This window comes from Elgaria multicarinata, chromosome 5 (assembly GCF_023053635.1).
Source record: "Elgaria multicarinata webbii isolate HBS135686 ecotype San Diego chromosome 5, rElgMul1.1.pri, whole genome shotgun sequence".
NCBI lineage: Eukaryota > Metazoa > Chordata > Lepidosauria > Squamata > Anguidae > Elgaria > Elgaria multicarinata.
In genome coordinates this window covers 19,309,397-19,329,253 of record NC_086175.1, presented here as the reverse complement: position 1 = coordinate 19,329,253, position 19,857 = coordinate 19,309,397, and the positions used below count along the sequence as shown (strand labels likewise).

The 19,857-nt window shown below is 40.7% G+C and overlaps 1 protein-coding gene across 2 annotated transcripts in view; it reads left to right on the top strand.

Annotated features, from left to right (window-relative positions):
* DACH1 (dachshund family transcription factor 1) overlaps nt 1-18,432 on the top strand; it is a 408,166-nt gene extending 389,734 nt beyond the window's left edge. The window contains exons 11-12 of one of the 2 annotated variants that reach the window (XM_063125996.1): nt 6,815-6,858; nt 16,703-18,432. In XM_063125996.1, coding sequence (XP_062982066.1) covers nt 6,815-6,858; nt 16,703-16,720 — 62 coding nt within the window. In that variant the 3' untranslated portion in view covers nt 16,721-18,432. The remainder of the gene's footprint in view (nt 1-6,814; nt 6,859-16,702) is intronic. The other variant, XM_063125997.1, reaches the window with a different exon arrangement.
* The last annotated feature ends 1,425 nt before the right edge of the window (nt 18,433-19,857 follow it).

Here is a 19,857-nt window from a genome sequence, read left to right as displayed (position 1 = left end):
TGCTGTGCATGCAGATGACGCACAGGGGATCCTGGGGTCAGGCCGGGCTAAACCCTCCCTTGACCCGGGATAACCAGATCCACTTGTGGCCTGGTTTTTCTGCAGCCCGGGGCTGCGGAAAGTCTAGCTGGTTCTGCGGCTTTTCCTGACTGTTCGCTTACTCGGGCCGGGGGCGAGGGAATCGCGGGGGGGGGGGAGTTATGGGGGCCAGGGGAAAAAGAGCGGACCTGGCAGGAGAGATGGGGGGGAAGAACGGAACCGGGGTGGGGAGATCGCGGCCGGGGTGGTGATGGAGGGGGCATTAGATATGGTGAGCGAGGGGGCGAGCGTGCAAGCGGGGGGGGCGAGCGAGGGGGCAGGCAAGCAGGGGGCATCAGACATTGTGGGGGGGGAATCGGGGGGAGCGGGGAACCCTTTATTTTTTAAAAAAAACCACTTACCTTTTCGTTGCTGCGCTCCTGCGCACATGGCCCCTTTCACTGTTTTTAAAAATTGCAGGACACGACGGGGCTTTCCTTTCCCCGTCGCGTCTGACGTCTGGATAGGTGCGACGGTCCGTGCTAATTGTCGCATGGGCTCGCCGCACCTGAAGGCCAGATTTAAAGGTAGGTCTAGCAAGGCCCCTTGTCCTCAAAAGTCACAAGCGCCCCCTTTTGATAGGCTGGCCTATCAATGTTAGCCGTTTCTGGGCTTTCGTAAAGCTTTCTTGCATGGGAGCTGATCACCAGGCGACTAGTTATTTCAGAATGGCACAACCTTTTTGGCTCCAATAGCCAAATCCAAGGCGGTCCTGCTGCTGCTTCAGGGTTGCTGCAGCGACTGTGCTCCAATTGCTGCCACCACCGTTAGCAATTGTAAAACAGCAATCTGGGCTGATTGCTGCCTTCGTGCCAGTTTGCACTAGGCTTCTATTTTCTTTTCGTCAGAGGTGGTCTTCATGGTAGCAGCTGGAGATCTTAGGGGGCTGTGGATGGCCTGTGGGTTGTGAACCCTTGCGTTACTTATAAGGTTGGTTTATTGGTTTCTCTCTGCTGAACTAGAATCAAACCAAAGTATTTCATGATTCAACTTCATGCTTGTACTTCTAGTCTAATAAAAGAGTGCCTGTTCTATGGACCTGTGGCTCAAATAGACTCGTATTTTTATTAGTACATGTATTCATATCCCCTCTCCTTTTATTTCTAAGAAACATCTTAAGCATATGTTATGCTTTTATCATGCCTGTAATTAGGGTGACCGTATAAAAAGGAGGACAGGGCTCCTGTATCTTTAACAGTTGCATAGAAAAGGGAATTTCAGCAGCTGTCATTTGTATTATATGGAGAACCTGGGGAAATTTCCTCTTCATCACAACAGTTAAAGCTGCAGGTGCCTTGGCCTCTTTTAGATCTGGTCACAGTATAGCTGCAGTATAGCTCCTGCAGCTTTAACTGTTGTGATGAAGAGGAAATTTCACCAGATCCCCCATATGTACAAATGACACCTGCTGAAATTCCCATTTCTATACAACTGTTAAAGATACAGGAGCCCTGTCCTCCTTTTCATAGGGTCACCCTACTGTAATGCTTTTTGTCCCATCACCAAATGAAGTTAGGTTGGTGGAAATAAGGGATGAGGCCTTTGCTGTGGCAGCAACCTGCCTGAGGAGCTCACTTCCAAAGGCTAGAAGGGAGGGATTAGATTGGCTTCCTCGCTTCTTACCATTTGGACAGCAACAAAGATATTTTTAGTGGGCCTAGCTTTCCGTTGACTGGCGATATGAGTTGATGAGTGCTCTCACTTCTGTGTATCGTCTTGCCCAGCTTTTAAATGTAAGTTTCAAGTTTTGTGGTTTAGAATTACTTTAAATTTTGTACTGTACTCTGCACTGAGAGTCTGTTGCAGGGGTGAGCAGCTGCAGTAGGTCCAGGGACCATTTTCACCCTTTCAAATTCCCCTGTAGGCTGCGCTAGGTGGGGTGCTCTAGGTGGGGTCCACAAACTGCTGCATAGTGCTATAGAGTGCTACAAGCAGCTACAGAGCACCAAAAAGGGCCAAATTTAGCTTGCAAACAAGCTAAATTTGGACCTTTTGGTGCTCCTTAGTTTCTATGGATACTATTTCTTATTAACTTTTTTAAAAAGTTGGAGGGTATCGTGGGAACAGCAGGGGACAGTGGGAGCCCCCCATGCAGCCTGCAATCCACATGTTGTCCATTCCTGTCTATTGCAATATCTTAATAAAGAAATAAAATAGGTCCTTTTAATGTATTTCTTTTATTAAATCTTTTAAAACAGTCCACACCATGTGTGGGTAGATGGGGGGATTGGATTGGGTTCCAGCATATTGGCTGCGGTGGCTAAGATATGCAGAAAAATTGCTGCATTTTTAAAGGTGACCCTGCTTTCTCCACCCCCACCCCAGCAAAAAGAAAAACCCACACTGGCCATAGACGATAGGTGTGCATGCACACCGAAGAAGAGAAGCAACACAGAGATGCAAGCCCTCAGGTGTCAGAGTTGAGAATTAGGCTGAATGTAAATAAGCAATCTGACTCTTCTCAGAGGCGTATGGGGACAGAGGAAATCAAGGCTACACTCTCCCCCCCCTCCCCGGAACCTTTAAACTACAAGGAGGGATCCCCTCACAATTTTCCATTATCTATAATGCAGATACAATAAATATTAATCATGTTATACATAATATATTCGTTATTACTTAACATAGATCAAATATTAAAGTGACAAGTGCTATTGAATGCATATTAAAGTGGATACTATAATTAAAGTGTTACAAATACCATACGTAATTAATACTATTATGATTTTAAATCCTGACTTTATAAGTATGTGCATTATCCATTGAATGTAAATATAAAAAACTCATCACAGAATTTACGTCTGTATCAAATTCCATGCATGAAGTAAATTAATTTTATTATACACTGATTCTATAATATCCTGATGACATATTGTACTAAATAATAATAATAATAATAATAATAATAATAATAATAATAATATATTTATTTCTTACCTGCCTCTCCCTTTGGATCAAGGCAGGGAACAACGTTAGTACAAGAATCAACACATCTTAAAAATACTTGATTTCACATTCAAGCAGCTACAGGTCTGATGGAAAAGGCTAGTTTTCAAAGCTGTCTTAAAATCACAGAAAGAGTTAATTTTACAAATCTTCTCTGGCCGGCCATTCCACAATCTGGGGGCGAGAGAAGAAAAGGTCCTCTGGGTAACAGATTTCAGCCTAGTTTTGGCTGGCTGAAGTAAGTTCTCCCCAGAGGACCTGAATGTGCAGGGCGGACAGTATGGGAGAAGGCGATCCTGCAGGTAACCTGGACCCAAACCATGTAGGGCTTTTAATGCCATGTTCATCACTTCACTTTCAGCATTTGCCCAGACATGTCTACTCAGAACTACTCCCAGATAAGTAGATATAGGACTGGAGCCTTCCTTTACTTTATATTTATCAATATCTGATTTATATCTTGTATCCATAAATTCCAAGAAGGATTTCCATTTTCCAGCTATTGAAAAAAGTTCTACCTATTTTCTTTTCCTTCTCTCTGGTAGTCACCCTTGGCTTCAGAATGAGCGGGCATTTGGAGAAGGGCCTTGCATGTTTTCTTAGGTGCATAAAGCAGATCATTTGAAAAATATATATGCTCTTTTCAGCTGCAATTCTTATTGTTATTTGCTTGAACACGGAGAGAGAGTACAATGGTGATTCATTCCCTCTTCCATATGTATCCCTCACCATTTATAGTGAAGGCATTATTGTTTTAAAACTATATGTACATGTCTATATACATGCATAAACTAAATGGTTAGGAAAATGAATGAATAAATGAATGAAAAGCTCCCTTGCAGTTCAAAAGGAGCCAGTATTGGCCTCTGAAAAGTGGACGCTCAGGAAGACATTGTCAAAGCCCACTTATAGGATCCTCCTTATAGGATCCTTCATCCTGAGAGAAGGAAAGGCCTTCATTGTACAAAATATGGTGTGAGAAATTGGGTGTGCCTTCCATTGAAAGCAAAGCAGTGCAGATCAACGAGATTGCCATTGGCATCCACATTAGATGTTCATCTGCCTTACCTCATTACAAACAGGAAGGTTTTGTAGAGTTTTGTGTGTGTTTTGGGGGTAGATCTGCAGTTGTAAGTAATAAATGGCAAGCCATGTAGTGACAAGTTAATTCCATTCATGTTACAAGCTCTAGTGATGGACATAAAAAGCACTGCAGATAGTAACCATGGTCACAAGCCTTCATTTATTGTGGAAAGAGTGCTTCACATTATAAAATAGAATAGGAGATTGCCTCGATATTAGCTATGTATCCTTATGTATGATGATTTGCACTATGTCAGTTTTCATAGTTGTTTACAAAACTATAATGGGATCTTCTTAAAGCTGCTTTGTCAACTTTGGCAAATATACTTTTGTACACTTTTCTTCCTCTCTGTTATAGACTGAGACACATAAAGTCTGAGAAAAATCTTTTATCCACTGTACACTGCCTGTTCTGATTTTATGGAAGAATATTTATCCTCTGAGATAGTCAAAATAATACATGTTTGTTTCACTTAAATCCCTAATTTCAAAGTAACTCGTTGAGATCTACTTACTTAGTAGGGCACAAAGGCTTGGTCATACTCAGTGGAATTTTTGACTGTCTTCACCTCCTTGAACAAGAGACCCTGTAATTTATCGCAAATGTCTTTTGAAATTTCTCTCAGTTTTAAATTCTGGGTTCTGAGACTTTCACAAGTCGGGGGGGGGGGGGGTGCTAAGTAAGACACCACTCCAAGTTCAATGTGCTACAAGTATTTCAATTCTGGTTCAGTCAATGCCAACAGTGTGTTGGTTTCTGTACACAGAACTCAGAAACGACATCATTCCTGCCAGTGTGGCTTAAAAGTTCTCTAGAACGCTCCCATGTGGCCTTCCGGATGATTTTTGGATTGCAATTCCCATGAGCCCCTACTATTGGCTAGAGCACATGGGAGTGGCAGTCCAACAATGCCTGGAGAGCCACGTGCTCCTCACCTCCACTCTGGACCGAGGCCACGTTAGTTGCACTTAGGTCCCAGTTGAAATCAATACATTCATCACGGTGTAACTTTCCACATTGATGTCACTGGGAATCGGTGTGACTGACTGGTCTGGATCCAATAGGAGAGAAATGTAATTATATAAATGTATTAAATAAATAAAATACCCAGAACTGTTGTTTTTAAATGGATAATGTTGTTTTTATATTGTTGTCTATATGTTTCTGATAGTTTTTTAAATTTTGTATACTTTTTTAATGTTTACTGTTTTTAACTGTTGTAAACCACCCAGAGAGCTTCGGCTGTGGGGCAGTATATAAATGTAATAAATGTAATAAATAAAAGCATGAGCCATGGAGAGGCTGCTGTTTGACAAATGCAAGCCCAAAGACCCCTTAGGTACCCAGACGTATATGTACAGTTAAGTGGGTTCTCTCAATTGTTCCATGTATTGGAGCCTGGGTGGGAGACCATGAGATTGGTGAAGAAGAGCAAGATAGATAGATAGATAGATAGATAGATAGATAGATAGAGAAATACAATTAATGATGAAAGGCAGGTGAGGACAAAGGTATTTATTTATTTATTTTATTAATTACATTTTTATATCGCGCAATAGCCGAAGCTCTCTGGGCGGTTCAAAAAAATTAAAACCGTAATAAAACAACGAACAGCTTAAAAACGCAAATACAAAATACAGTATAAAAAGCACAGCCAGGATAAAATCACGCAGCAAAATTGATATAAGTTTAAAATACAGAGTTAGAACAGTAAAATTTAAATTTAAGTTAAAATTAAGTGTTAAAATACTGAGAGAACAAAAAGGTCTTCAGCTGGCGACGAAAAGAGTACAGTGTAGGCGCCAGGAGGACCTCTCTGAGGAGCTCATTCCACAACCGGGGTGCCACAGCGGAGAAAGCCCTCCTCCTAGTAGCCACCTGCCTCACTTCCTTTGGCAGGGGCTCACGGAGAAGGGCCCCTGTAGATGATCTTAAGGTCCAGGCAGGTACATATGGGAGGAGTCGTTCCTTCAAATAACCTGGCCCAAAACCGTTTAGGGCTTTGAATGTCAATACCAGCACTTTGAATCGGGCCCGATCCTTTAGGGAGAGTGCAATCCCATCCAGGACAGGGCAAACATCACCACGCTGGACAGATGAACCACCCACTAACAGTACCTCCATCTTGTCTGGATTGAGTCTCAGTTTGTTAGCCTTAATGAGGTACCAGATGCATCACATTCACCTAACAAGCACCCTTGTCCTCACTGTTTTTCGCATAAAGTCTTAGGATCCCACTAACACAGAAGTCAGTACTTTCTTTCCTAAGCACTTGTGTGCTGTCACAACTTCTTGTGAATTGACCCATAATTATTCCTTCCTTCTTGCACCTTGGGTGAGAAATAGATCTGTTTTGTCTGTGGATATGATTAATGAAGGCAATTCATATGGAACTTCTGTGCAACTGATGAATTTGGGGTGCAAAGTAAGTTGAACCAACTAATATAGAGAGCAGGGGATGGTGATGTGTGGCCTTCAGCTGTTGTTGGACTCCAACATCCATCAGCTCTAGCCATCATAATCAGTGTTGAGAGCTGATGGGATTTGTAGTCCAACAACATCTGGAGTGCCACATGTTCTTCATCCCTGATATAGAAGATCACAAACTGATTATAATTGGCAATGACTTCATAGTCTAATATGTTTGACATAGACTCTTGTTTATTTTTTTCTGTTTTCCTTTCTCCCCCCTTCTTCTTCTAATAGAAGTGACCGGAATGCAGTGCTTTAGAAATTCAGGTTCAGTGATTGTAAGTAATTAGTTCTCTTGTTTTTTATTTTCCTGGAAATTCTTTTGTATTGGTGATACAAGGAAAAACAAAATGATAGCAAAGTTTAGCAAGCAAGAGGGAAAAAAAATCTCTGGTGTTTGTTTTTTGTTTTGTTTTTAAATTATCACATTTTCAAAATCATTGACCAGAATTCAAGAATCCCTTTAGAGATAGGCAGAACAGGCTTGTGATCTGACCTGACACGAAGATAATACTTCTTGGTGTTCAAGGAAAATGTATAAAACCCCACTGGAGCTGGAAATATAGTTGTCTGGGCCATGGCTAGTGTCTTTTGTGACTCTAATGTGACAAGGTGAGACCTATCTCCGTGAATATAAGATGATGGACGATCCCCTGATGTAACTGAGATTTTAATGGGTCTGCTCTAAGTATGACCAAGTATGCTGGGAACTTCAGCAAGATCCCAGTATGCCCTCAGTTATACAGTATTAATCCCACTGGATTCATTTAATATCTCCATTTGACAGTTCCTTTTCCCTGTTCGTATGCACTGACCATATTGTTGATAAGCACTTTTGTGACCAGAGATCCTCTACAGTTTGCTTCTTTGGGCTGGCCTCCTGCTTACCCAGTTCTGCATTTCAAGAAAAGGTGATAGGCCATAAATCAGTTCTGGAACATTCACTTTGCATGTAGGGTATCGTAAGATCTGAAAAAGAACCCCACTGGAATCCTAGAGAGATCCTACCACCTGGAAAGGGCAGCACTTGATGGCACAATTATCTGTCTTGGTATAAGGTATCCTTATATTTACCAGCAAGGATTTAGAGCATTGCCATAAGCCTTGATTATACAGGATTGTCAAGTAAAATTTCTGGAAAACAATTCTGAATTTGCACCAGCTTTATCTTAAATAAACACTTCCCCATGGGTACAGACTCAGATTCTCAGTGCATCAGCATTGAATTGGTTATGTGGTAAATAAGATCTACCTTGTCTGCATCTTAAATGAGATATATGAAGGCAAGGCAAAAAATTAATTTCATCCTTAATTAGCTACTTCCTAGTAAGTGTTTTGGATAAGGGTTACAGTTTGTCTAATATCCCTTCCATCTGTTGCAAGATGCTTGCTTTTATTTGGATTTCCTGATGCTGTTTTATCAAACATTGAATGAATCATCTCCCATTTGTTTGCCTTTGTCTCCTTTTTATTGTTCTTGTTCCTTTTCCTTCAATTATTAAAACACCACATTGAATGGAAGGTTAGGATTACACTGCGATTCACATTTGCCCTAGCTTATTAAAACAAATAAACCCAGCAGTTATGTAATTTAAATGTGCTTGAGCTATGGATCAGAGATGCTTTTATCAACATTGGGATGAAGAGGTTGTGTGCATTCGAGCATGCATGTACAGCTGTTCTTTGGAAAATGGCAAACCTCATTAGGTTACAGGTGCCTACAAATAACTTCTGGGGAAACAAAATGCAAGCCATTTTTCAATAAAGTTTCTTCCTAACAGGAAATGCTGTTGATTACATCCTTTAAGTTGTGTGAGCAGGTTTGTTTTTTGATTCAATTTTTTTAAAAAAAATGTTCCATTTTATTTTATGTATCCTTCATCAGTCCAATCAAGCGAGGGGACATATGTGCAAGGAAACAAATTGGATTCTCTGTATGTATTCATAGCTGGATGTGGAATTATGCACGTAAAGGGTTGCTGTTTTTCCTGCAGTTCCCACCAGCTGCATGTATGTAGCCCTGATGAGAGACTGTCATCAGAATCTGTCCTCTATTCTGGATGGGAATGAAGGTTCTGAAGTTGGTTTCCTCCAGCTCTCTCTCCTCCATGCCAAACATCTGATTGAGGTCATTCTTTTGATACGTTGCGTGAAAACCCTAGTATTCGGGTGGGGTGGGGGGGATAAGCAAGAAAATGTATTTTAGAGAAATTGGTATAGTTCGGGATTTATTTATTTATTTATTTATTTATTGTATTTCTATACCGCCCAATAGCCAAAGCTCTAATAACCAAATCTTATTCAAAAATGTGTCCATTCCTTTTCAAGCGTCTCCTCATATTTGGTTCACATGTGCAGAACCAAATTCCTATAAATTCCCCACTACACAACCTCAACATGTGCAGTGAAGTTTAGAAATCAGGTAAATGTAAACAAATTCACATGCCTTGTTCTGATTACAACATTTGCTCAAATCCAGTGTTACATAAGCAATTTGCAGTACTTTTTTTTAAGGTTGTATTGACAACAGAGTTTGAATCCTAGTGTAATATTATTTACAACCAAATCTTATTCAAAAATGTGTCTATTCCTTTTCAAGGGTCTCTTCATATTAATGCAGTATGAGATAGGGCTTCTCTGCCACAGTTACTGGCCACTTTAAAGATGGCCAATGATGGACTAACCCCTGAAACTCCATTGCATTTTACTAGTTTCTAGGTACAATTCAAAATACCAATTTTTATCTTTAAAGTCCCTAACAACATGGAACTGGGATACCTGAAGGACCAGCGCCTTCCTTACTACCATTCCAATGGCTCTGAACATTGGCTGCAACATACCCCTGACAGCTTCTTCCTTCTCTGCATACTCTCCACCCAAATAAGTCCCTTGTACCGTGTTCTTTCACTGTTTTCCGCATCATTGGTGAAACAACACTGAGAAGTTTTCACTGCCATACAAATTGGGAAAATTCTGTTCCGAACAGCAAAGCAAACAAATGAGCTGTCTCCGGGGGGGGGGGGGGGAGGAATCCATTCGGGGGGTTTCAGTCAGAACCTGCCAGAACTCTAAAAGAGCTATCCAAGATGCTGAACCTATTTTGGGGATAGGGTTCCACTGGGTGTGTCCGATGGGTTATATTATATAGTGGACTCTTCAAATAAATGAGTCAATCAAGTGTCAGCCAAAACAGGAGGTGCATCAACCCTGAGGGACGGAGATTCCCGATAATTAAATGGAGGCACCTTCTGTGCACAGAGCACTTCTGTCAATGGAAGGCAGATTGTGGATAGAGCCCAGAATCTTCTATAGTGGTTTCTGGATAGCTTTACTGCTGTCAATAATGACTGTATTTTATTCTGTGCGTGTGGTAGAATTATATCCTGCTATAGCCAGAGATGGACAAGGAAGCCTGAGTCTTTAGTTTCATCTTTTAAAGGAGAAATGTCACTCCTCTAATGTTTATGTTTCTTGGCCAAGATTTTAGATGTTTATGGGGAATGGGACTCACTCTGAGATCCTTGCAAACATATTTTTTTCTCTTTATTTCCTTTTATATTGTGAAGAATGGTTTCTTTCTCAAAGTTCTTCCATTTCCTTTTCACTCTCCTCTGTGCACAAAGCTGAATAGCAGAAAGTGTTGCAAGAAGATGAATATGCATTGAATAAGCAGTGGGATGATAATCCACTCTGCTGGAGAAGGTTGGGAAATTGTACAGAAAGAGAAGAATAGATGGAGGATGTATTTCTATAGAAGTGGGCTTGGAAAGGAATAAGTGTAAGGGAGGAACACAAAGGAAATCCACTCTTTGGCACTGTCAGTAGAAAGCATTGCGAAGAGACTTATGCAAGTTCTTCAGGAGGGAAATCTACATTCTTCACTAAGAAAAACGTGTGCATCGAAAATAAGGACTGGGAGTTATCGTAGCTTTAGCTTCTGATTTCTTAGCAGTAGTTGAATGAAGCAAACTTATTTCAGGTTCTGCATGAAGAAGCAAGGGTATCTTAGAGGACAGATGTTCACTGCTTTCTGTATGAAACATAATCTCCCAGTGCCCTGATGAAAAAAATAAATCAGTCTAGTAACTTTCTTAACATACATTGGACCAAAGCCTAAGTCTCTTGAATGTCTTAATATGAGCCCAGGCTCTGATACACCAGAGGTTCAAATCTCACCGATCAGCTGCTTAGTAGGAAAGTGGGAGTGTTGGGTGCAGATGGGACTCAAACTATCCTTACTCACTTCCTCCTCAACGTTTGATTGGTGGATTTGCATCTTTGATAACTGAGAAATTGTCTGTGTTCACAATTTCTCAAAAGTGCAAACGCAGGTAGGATGGACAAATAATAATAATAATAATAATAATATGTTTCAATTGATTTTTTTTATTTTTTATTTTTTAATCCCTTAAAATTAAATGCAACATTTTAAATATTCCATTAGAACCTCTTTTTCAATGGTGCTGTTTTAAACAATTTGATTAAATGCTGCTTTTTTATGTAAAAGCTGCTTTTCTAGAGCCTCGTGTGGCGCAGAGCAGTAAAGCAGCAGTTTCTGCAGCTGAAACTCTCCCAATGGCCTGAGTTCGATCCCAGCGGAAGCTGGTTTCAGGCAGCCGGCTCGGGTCGACTCAGCCTTCCATCCTCCCGAGGTCGGTAAAATGAGTACCCGGTTAGCTGGGGGAAAGGTAATAACGGCCGGGGAAGGCAACGGCAAACCACCCTGCTATAAGGCCTGTCAAGAAAACGTCTGTGAAAGCTGGCATCCCTCCAAGAGTCAGTAATGACTCAGTGCTTGCACGAGAGGTTCCTTTTAGGGGTGTGATCCGCTGCGATTAGGAGCGTAGAAGCAGTAGCAGATTGGCCTGCTCCGCCTTACCCAGAGGCGGAGTAGGAGCGGACCGCGGACCCCTAGAAGCAAGGCGAAGAGAAGCGGCCATTTTCGGAGCGCTACGGTTTCCGCGGAGCGCTCCGATCGCCATCTTGAAAACATTTCGCCATAGGATTGCATTGCGGCAAATAATCGCGGATAACTACATTCTTTTTGAAGCTATCGTTCTGGAAATTCTTGTGCTCAGAGAGTCGTGGATGGGGGTCATTTTGAGACCACTCTCACCTCTCTGCGTCGTGCGGGTCGCCTGCTATATTTTTTTGAAAATCGGGTCAACCGCGCGGCTCAAACGGCGTTTTCGGCTTTTCGCCCATAGGATTGCATTACGGGAAAGACTCGGGCATAACTGGGTTGGTTTTTAAGCTATCGTTCTGAAAATTCTTGTGCACAGAGAGTCGTGGATGGGGGTCATTTTGAGACTACTCTCACTTCTCTGCGTCGTGCGGGTCGCGCGCTAGAATTTTTTAAAAAATCGGCGGGAAAAATACCTTTTTCAAAGGGCTGAGGGGCAGAGTCAGCTCCCGGTCATGATCACATGATCCTAAAGTTAGAGGAGGGCATAGGCAAAATGGGTAACTTGGGATTCTGGGAAACTTCTCTTTCTTCATCTGAACGGACTTCTCCCAGTGTTTTTTAACACAGTAGCCCCACCAAATGCACAAACACAACCTGAAATCATATACTAAGCCAAGAATAAGAGATAGAAACACAGCACTGCTCCCCACCCTAACTTTGGGGAACAACTGAAAAGATGTGGTGCAAGGGGATGAGCTCCCCTAGGGCATCTCATCGTGGACGTGCCCCCACTCTCTCCTGCACTGGAAGGCCATTAGAGCCTTCCAAAGAGAGTAAAACGGTGGAGCAATGCCTATCATGAGTCGAAGTGAGCGTTCATTTCTTAGTGGTGGAGCGATGCCTGTTATGAGTTGAAGTGAGCGTTTGCTTCTTAGAGCTCTCGTGGTGAAGCAATGGCTGTCTTGAGTTGAACTGGCAGCTACTTCCCCCTCCCCCGGGCACATCCCCCTATTGCTGGTAAAAGACAGATATAGCCTTTTTTTAAAAATTCTTCTTGCTGTTTATTGAGCAACACTGCTGCTTTTAATTCCACCCATCCTTTGTTTATTTATTTATTTATTCCATTTTATATGCATTACTGGCTTATCCTTGGCTCACTTCCTTATGCCCCCAGAAATGCCAGCTGCATGCCTGCCTGCCTGCCTGCCTGCCTTCCCTCCCTCCTCCCCTGCCCACCTCGCAGGGATGTTGTGTGTTTGTGGCTTTGACTTAGGGGAGAAGTCCTTCCTGCGCTCACTTGGAGTTTTGGAAGTTCCAAATTTTGCAGGTTTAAGCCCCGCCAAAAAACAGGGGATGATGGGACTGCCTTGAGTCTCGGCGTGCGGCGTATGTATCCCTGGATAAGCTGTCATGGTGGTGAGTTTGAGGGGTTTTTTTAACGTGCAAAATTGACGGAGCTATGGAAAGGGGTGTTGGATTTTCATAAATTCCCCAAAAATCAGGGGATGATGGGACTGCTTGAGTCTCGGCGTGTGTATGTATCCCTGGATAAGCTTTCATGGTGGCGTGTTTGAGGTTTCTAACGTGCAAATTGACGGAGCTATGGAAAGGGGTGTGAATGGGGTGCCCGATTTTCAAAAATTCCCCAAAAATCAGGGGATGATGGGATTGCTTTGAAACTTGGCGTGCGTGTGTATACCCCCATGAGGTGTCATGGTGCCAAACGTGAGGTTTCTAACTTGAACAGAAAAAAAGTTGTATAATTTTTTAGCTTTCAATGCAACCCTATGGGGGGGGGGAAACGGAGCTCCGATCCGGATCCGGAGCTCCGAGCGGAGCGGAGCGGAAGTGGGCGGAGCGGGGGCGGGGCGGAGCGGCCCAATCCGGGAAATGGCGGATCTGCAAGTGAAGCGGAGCGGGGGGTCCGTGCACACCCCTAGTTCCTTTCCTTTCCTTTCTATGTAAATAAAGAGCCTTGAGGAAAGCCTTAAATGCTTTATTGTAAATATTTGAATTACAAAAGAACAGGAAGTAACTTTCCCATCATTATAGTTCTCATTTTTCTGTTACAGTATCCAGCAATACAATAATGCCAGCAATGCAAATTACGTAAAGTGTGTTTGGGAAAACATGTTTTTGAAATCAAGCATTATATATGGTAGACATTGTTCCTAATTGGTATTATGATCTTGTGTCCCCTACCAGGGACTGATAGGTCAAGCACTGGGTTCCAGCCGCTGGCACCAGAAGCTGCCATCCTGTGCATCACTATGAGCTTTATCACACGTACCTGCTTCCTTCGGATTATCCCCGTAGCGCTAAGCTTTCGCTGTTGTTGTTGTTTTTGCTACCGGGAGGCAGCGATCCTTTGCATACCAGGAAGTGAGTTGAAGGAGGGAAATGTAAAAAATCATTAAAAAAAATCAATGGATGACCCAATTCAATTCAAATTTGGTATGCTTAAAGCTCTCCCTAATATCTATTAATGTGCCAATTTTGGTGTCTTTCTCTTTAAAGCTTACCAGATGTAAGCATTCCTTTAAAATCCTGCTCCTGCGCCCCAGCGGCGGCTCGCAAGATACGCTCAGAAAGCAGGGGCTAAATAGAGTGAATCTTTTTGCTTTGAAGCACAGTTAAAGCAGGATGCATGGGAGTACTTCACAATAAAAGCAGATTATAAGGTGAAAAACTTCTGATTCCTTTGCATGCAATTCGCAGTGATTGCACAGTATAATGCTGGTGTGATAAAGCTGTAAGAGGAACATTCATTGTACTCATCTGGGTGAACTTTTATATTCCTTTTTTTTGCGTTTGTGTGCTTTTTGGCAACCTGAGCTCTGCTCATTTCTCAAGTTATTCATATCTACTCTCCTAAATGAACAAGGTCTTTTCCTCTTTATCTTATGAAAGTCAATGAGTAAGTAACATACTACGGAGCAAAGTTACCTGTTAAATAAGAAGTACCATGTAACATTTTCTAAAAATACTTTAGTGAAACCTATCCCATTCTAAATAGATTTAGTGCTATATTTAGTGGTAAATTAATACGTATATAGAAATACATATATACTGTCCTGGAAATACGTGAGGCATCTATAGGAAGCCTGATTAAATATTTGTTTTTGTTTTAAATAGACTTTTTTCCCCTTGGTGATTTAAGCCAGTGAAATAAAATCACCTTCATTTAAATCAATCCATTCTAGTATGGAAGCCACTTACATGCATATACAGCTTGCATATAGCAGTAAGAGTCGGGAGTTTCTTTTCTGCACTAGACAATGCCTTCCGCTAGGACTACCAGAGGATATTCAGCTCTCAGCCCTTCTCTAGCACTGACAAGCTAGAGGGCAGATGCTGCAAGGAGAGGAAGTGGAAGGAGGGAAGCCCCACCCTAATATCATTGGAGCCCCTTTCTCCATTTACAGAGAGGCATGGAGACAGTTGTTCTGTGTCTGTCTGTCTGCGTGGTGAAAGGCAATGCCTTTCCCTTTCCAGCTCTACAGAAATGCAGCCCATCTCTAACACTGACATGGGAAACCCTGCTCTGACCAGAGATGAGCTTCTGTCCCCACTGAGGAAAGGTTTCCTTAGCATTATGAAGCTAGAGGGGACAGAGGGTGGGACGGTCTGATGATTCCCTATCCTGCCATAAGCTTATCCATTGAGAAGCCCCATTGAATTAGGAAGAGCAGGACATGGAATAATGGGCTCCCAGAGTGCAGGAATAATCTCTCAGAGAGCAGGACACAGAATAATGGGCTCAAGTTACAGATTCCAGCTGGACATCAGGAAAAACTTCCTGACTGTTAGAGCAGTATGACAATGGAACCAATTACCTAGGGAGGTCATGGGCTCTCCCACACTAGAGGCCTTCAAGAGGCAGCTGGACAACCATCTGTCAGGGATGCTTTAGGGTGGATTTCTGCAATTAGCCGGAGGTTGGACTTGATGGCCTGGTAGGCCCCTTCCAACTCTACTATTCTATGGTTCTAGCCTGTGGATGGAGAATAATACAGATGGCAAACTTCTGTTTCTCTGCTTTTGTCTTTATATGCTTTTAGATCTCAACCATAATACAAATACCTTGTTTTGGGGTTCTGAGTCAGGGTAACTTTCTGCTAGCGGGGAAAAGCCTTGCTGTTGTAAAGCTAAATTAGTTAATGTGCAATTGATGTCTCACGTTCCAGTCTTCTTAGACCTACTTCATAGTTGAAATGTAAACGTATATCCTTAAAGATGATAATTGTTCAGTTGATCTGAGAACTACAGCAAAATGTCTTTAGTTCAGTGGTATCTATTAAATGTTTTGTTCCAAGATTGTCATCTATGTTTGTAAATGGACATAATACATTCATTACATGGAGAAATAGTTCCTGTATTTATTGTCACAAGGGCTGCAACATTATGTTCTATCATTATATTATTACAGTCTGTGTTGATTTGCAATCCGCACTTTACTTCTTTAGGGTTTTTCTTTGAATACCTGCTGTCTTTGCACTGTACTGCCTTTGCAGTATATTGGATTAGTGTGTGCTGGGGCATTTTATCATTGTACTCCTTTAGCACCTTACTGTACTTGGTACTGTACTTGGTACTGTACTTAGCGTGGTTTGGTTTGGTTAGTGACTCTGCACTTTATGGTGAACAGTTTTTGAGATTTGACTGCATATATATATATATATATATATATATATATATATTAATCTGCTTTGTCTATTTTGACTATTTGACTGCATGCTAATTAATCGGAGATTGTTATTATGTGCCAGAGTATTGTTATTAAGTGCCATAATCAGAGTATTATGTTATTATGTGAGGTCATGGGAATTGAATATGCTAGTTGAGAGAAAATCTGATAAGTTATCTGTCCCCTCTTCTGATCCTTCCCCCAACCAGAGGACTTTGGATGGCTTTGTAGACTTATGAGGCTGCTTTTGAATGCCAGGTTAGCTGTATGAACGCCAGGTTAGTTGTATGTATGCAGCATCCTGTAAAAAACACCCCCCCCCAAACCAGTAATTTAGGAAGTGTTGTACCATTCAAGCCATAGAGCTTTTGAGGAAGTATTACTAGACTTCAAATTGTTAAGTAGAAAATGTACAATCGTTACAAGAGGCAATCTGGTTTCATCACTTCTCTCTTTCAGATAGCAATTATGTTCAACATTAATAAAGGAAAGCATTTTCAAACGTTTTTTTTCTTTATTTATATTTTAGATGGAAGACTTTATTTGAAAACGACTGTAATGTACTGAACTTATCCAGCTGAAGAAACGCGTGCTACAGTTCAAAGAACTCTGCAGTAAGACATTCACCATTTCGGAAGTTCTGCAAAAACAAAGGTGCTTTCCAGGCAACTTGGCCACTTCATGTATCCATATTGCAGAAGTTTTGTGCTTTCTGCAAGAGCATCCTCCATTGGTTTCTTGAGGCTTCTCCCTGTGTTGCAGAGAATGTTTCTACAACTTATGTAGCACTCTTCTTAACAGCCAGCTAAAAAGAAATTTGCTGTTGGACACCTCCTTGTACAGACCTGCCAGAGCAGGACCACGCATTCCCTTTTTGATGGAATAAAAACTGTGTCCTCCTCTGATTCTTTGAGCACATCAAACAAACTTTCCACAGTATCCACCTCTGTACGTAAAGACTATTAATGCCATATGTAAACCAGCAAGACAGTAGAGGAGTGAAACTTTCTAAAGGGGCATAAGAAGATTCCTAGAAACACAAACTAGGAACAGACCAATTTTAAAAATTACACCTGTTCCACCCTTACCCCCTCAAATTCTAGGAGAGAGTATTGTTTCCCTTAAAGACATGTTTTTCCCACATACTTTCCAAGAGATCAACACAATGGCATGTTACAGAAGTCTAATCAATTTTATCTTGGAAAAAAGAAGTACAGAACGTAAACAACGTGATTTTACTGTTTGCAGTAGTCTCTTTCTTTCAATAAATAAAAAAATAAAAACTTGGTTATCATTTCTCACTCTAAAGTGGCAGTATTTTGGGAGGGGGAATGACAGGATGTTGCTTTTTACTGAAACCGTTGGTCATATGTACAGTATATAACCACAAATCACACAAAGAAGGTATTATGTATGCAGTAGAATACTAGATTTTAGGAAAACAACAATTTTAGATAATACGTTTTGTCACCCTGTTGGTCCAAACGACACCTTTCTAATTTTAACGCATGCAGGCATGTAAATATTTGTCCTGAAGTCACAGTATTAATGAACGGGATCTTAAGCTTCTGGGGATGGCAGCCACTTTTATTTGTATATTGGTCAGTGCTGTGAAACAGCACTTTTAAGAGTGGATTGTGGCTTAAGAGAAAGTTGACCCGCCAGAAATATTTTTATATGTTAATGTCATATTACTTCGGCAGTGCTGGGGAGGAAACACGCTACCCCAGAGGCTAAACAGACACTTGATGTATCAGTCCAATACCACGTAGAGCTAAGTGATGAAGTTGAAGTCTTTTGTCCTTCCTAACCTACCTACCTTGACTTAGGCAAGGCAGGTTATGTGTTATTTTTACTGTCTTTATAAATGCTATGATATCCATTCTCCACCTTTGTGCTCATAACTGGAAGCAAACTGCAACACAGTGCTTATTACATCATAAATTCTCTTCTTTGCTCTGCATACTTTTCCAAGTTACCCCTTTGAAGACTACTTTGAAGATAAGTATTATCATATGTGATCGTGCTTCGTTTATCTGTAATGTTTTATGCCTATACAATATGCATTGTTCAATGAAAATATATCCGGAGGTAATTCTGATTGTCAAAACAATATCTGTGTCCAAATTTTGATAATTCTATTTTTAAAACTCACCCACTCAATGTTTATAATTTGTTGCTTTTACCCAAAACAGTGTTTCAGAACCAGGACAGGGTGGATGGAGGGGGAGTGACCTATATTGGGGTCATCATGATTAGATTGACCAATCCCACGGAATTAAAAAAAAAGAAAAATTACAAACTATTTTGTCATTCAAAAATAGTTACCTGATACTTTGTAACAGGTATTTGTTTTTTGTTTTTGTTTTTTTAAAAAAACATGCTAAGAAATTCAGAAAAACTATATTATTTTTAAAATGTAGTCTTTAAAGGGTTAACAGCTGTTAGATGGATTTTGTGGCAAATTGCTAAATTATTTATAAGAGAGAGGGCTTTTTAAAAAGATAAAAATAAAAACTACAAATGAAATCTGTAGTGATCTCTACCACTTCTCTTGTTCCTTGCAGAGAATCACCTGTAAGTAGGTTTAATCATTTTTACAGTGTATACTTTCCAGACGTTTTGAGTATGCATCATTGTTAGGTTTGGTACATACGTAAATGGAAATGCTGAGAATAATGGGGAAAAGAAGTATATCTTATTAAAACAAGTGTAAATATTACAGCTCATGAAATGCTACCGTATGATGAATTTGGGTTTCTTTGCCTCTTTTTAGTTACACACAAAGGGTTTTTTTCCTTTTGCGTAGATTATGAAGAAATGTTGTGTTCATGTTATTGTTTAAATGCTTTTTGTAATCTTAAAGATATTAATGTCTAGTTGTTCTATATTATAACCACCTTTGCGCTCTATGCAAGCCCTTGGAACAGAACATTCTCATCTTCATGTAGGACCTATGAAAATTGTCTATTTTTATCTATATATTTAAAGTTTTCTAAAAATGAGAAAAAGGTTATTATGAATTTTGTTGTACAAAATCTGTACAAAAAAAATCTGTTTTTACATCATAATGCAAGAATTGGAAAAATTTTCTATGGTAGCCTAGTTATTTGAGCCTGGTTTCAATGTGAGAACCACATTTACTGGTATTGTATTTAATTTTCTTTTTTTTTTCCTCCTCCTTTTCAACAATCTGCTAATAAAACTGTCTGAAATCTGGCTGTGACTTTATTTACAGTCCATCTTTATTAAATTTTGTGAAATGTGTAACATCGGAGGAATATTTACTTTCTAATGGGAGGCATCTTAAAACAACATAAGTCAGCTCTTTGCAATGCGAGGAGAACAATGCTGAATGATTTTATTTAACATGCAACTGCTTCTACCTCTAATATGAATTACTGTGGTGAAGAAGAAGAAAGCACATCATAAAAGCACACTCTGTGGTTATTGTTTAACAAGCAGATTTTCCATATTTTGTTTCTTGCCAGCTAAGCAAACTGCCCCCATCTGCATGATTTATTTATGTACATTTCTCAGTTTATGAAGCTGTTATTTGTACCTTTCCCCCCTTTATATTGTGATATTCCCAGGATTCTTATTTTACAAAGCTTTGTGCTGAATAATGTAAAGTGGACACATTGATGGAACAAAACATGTTATTTCCATAACTACAAGAGTGTG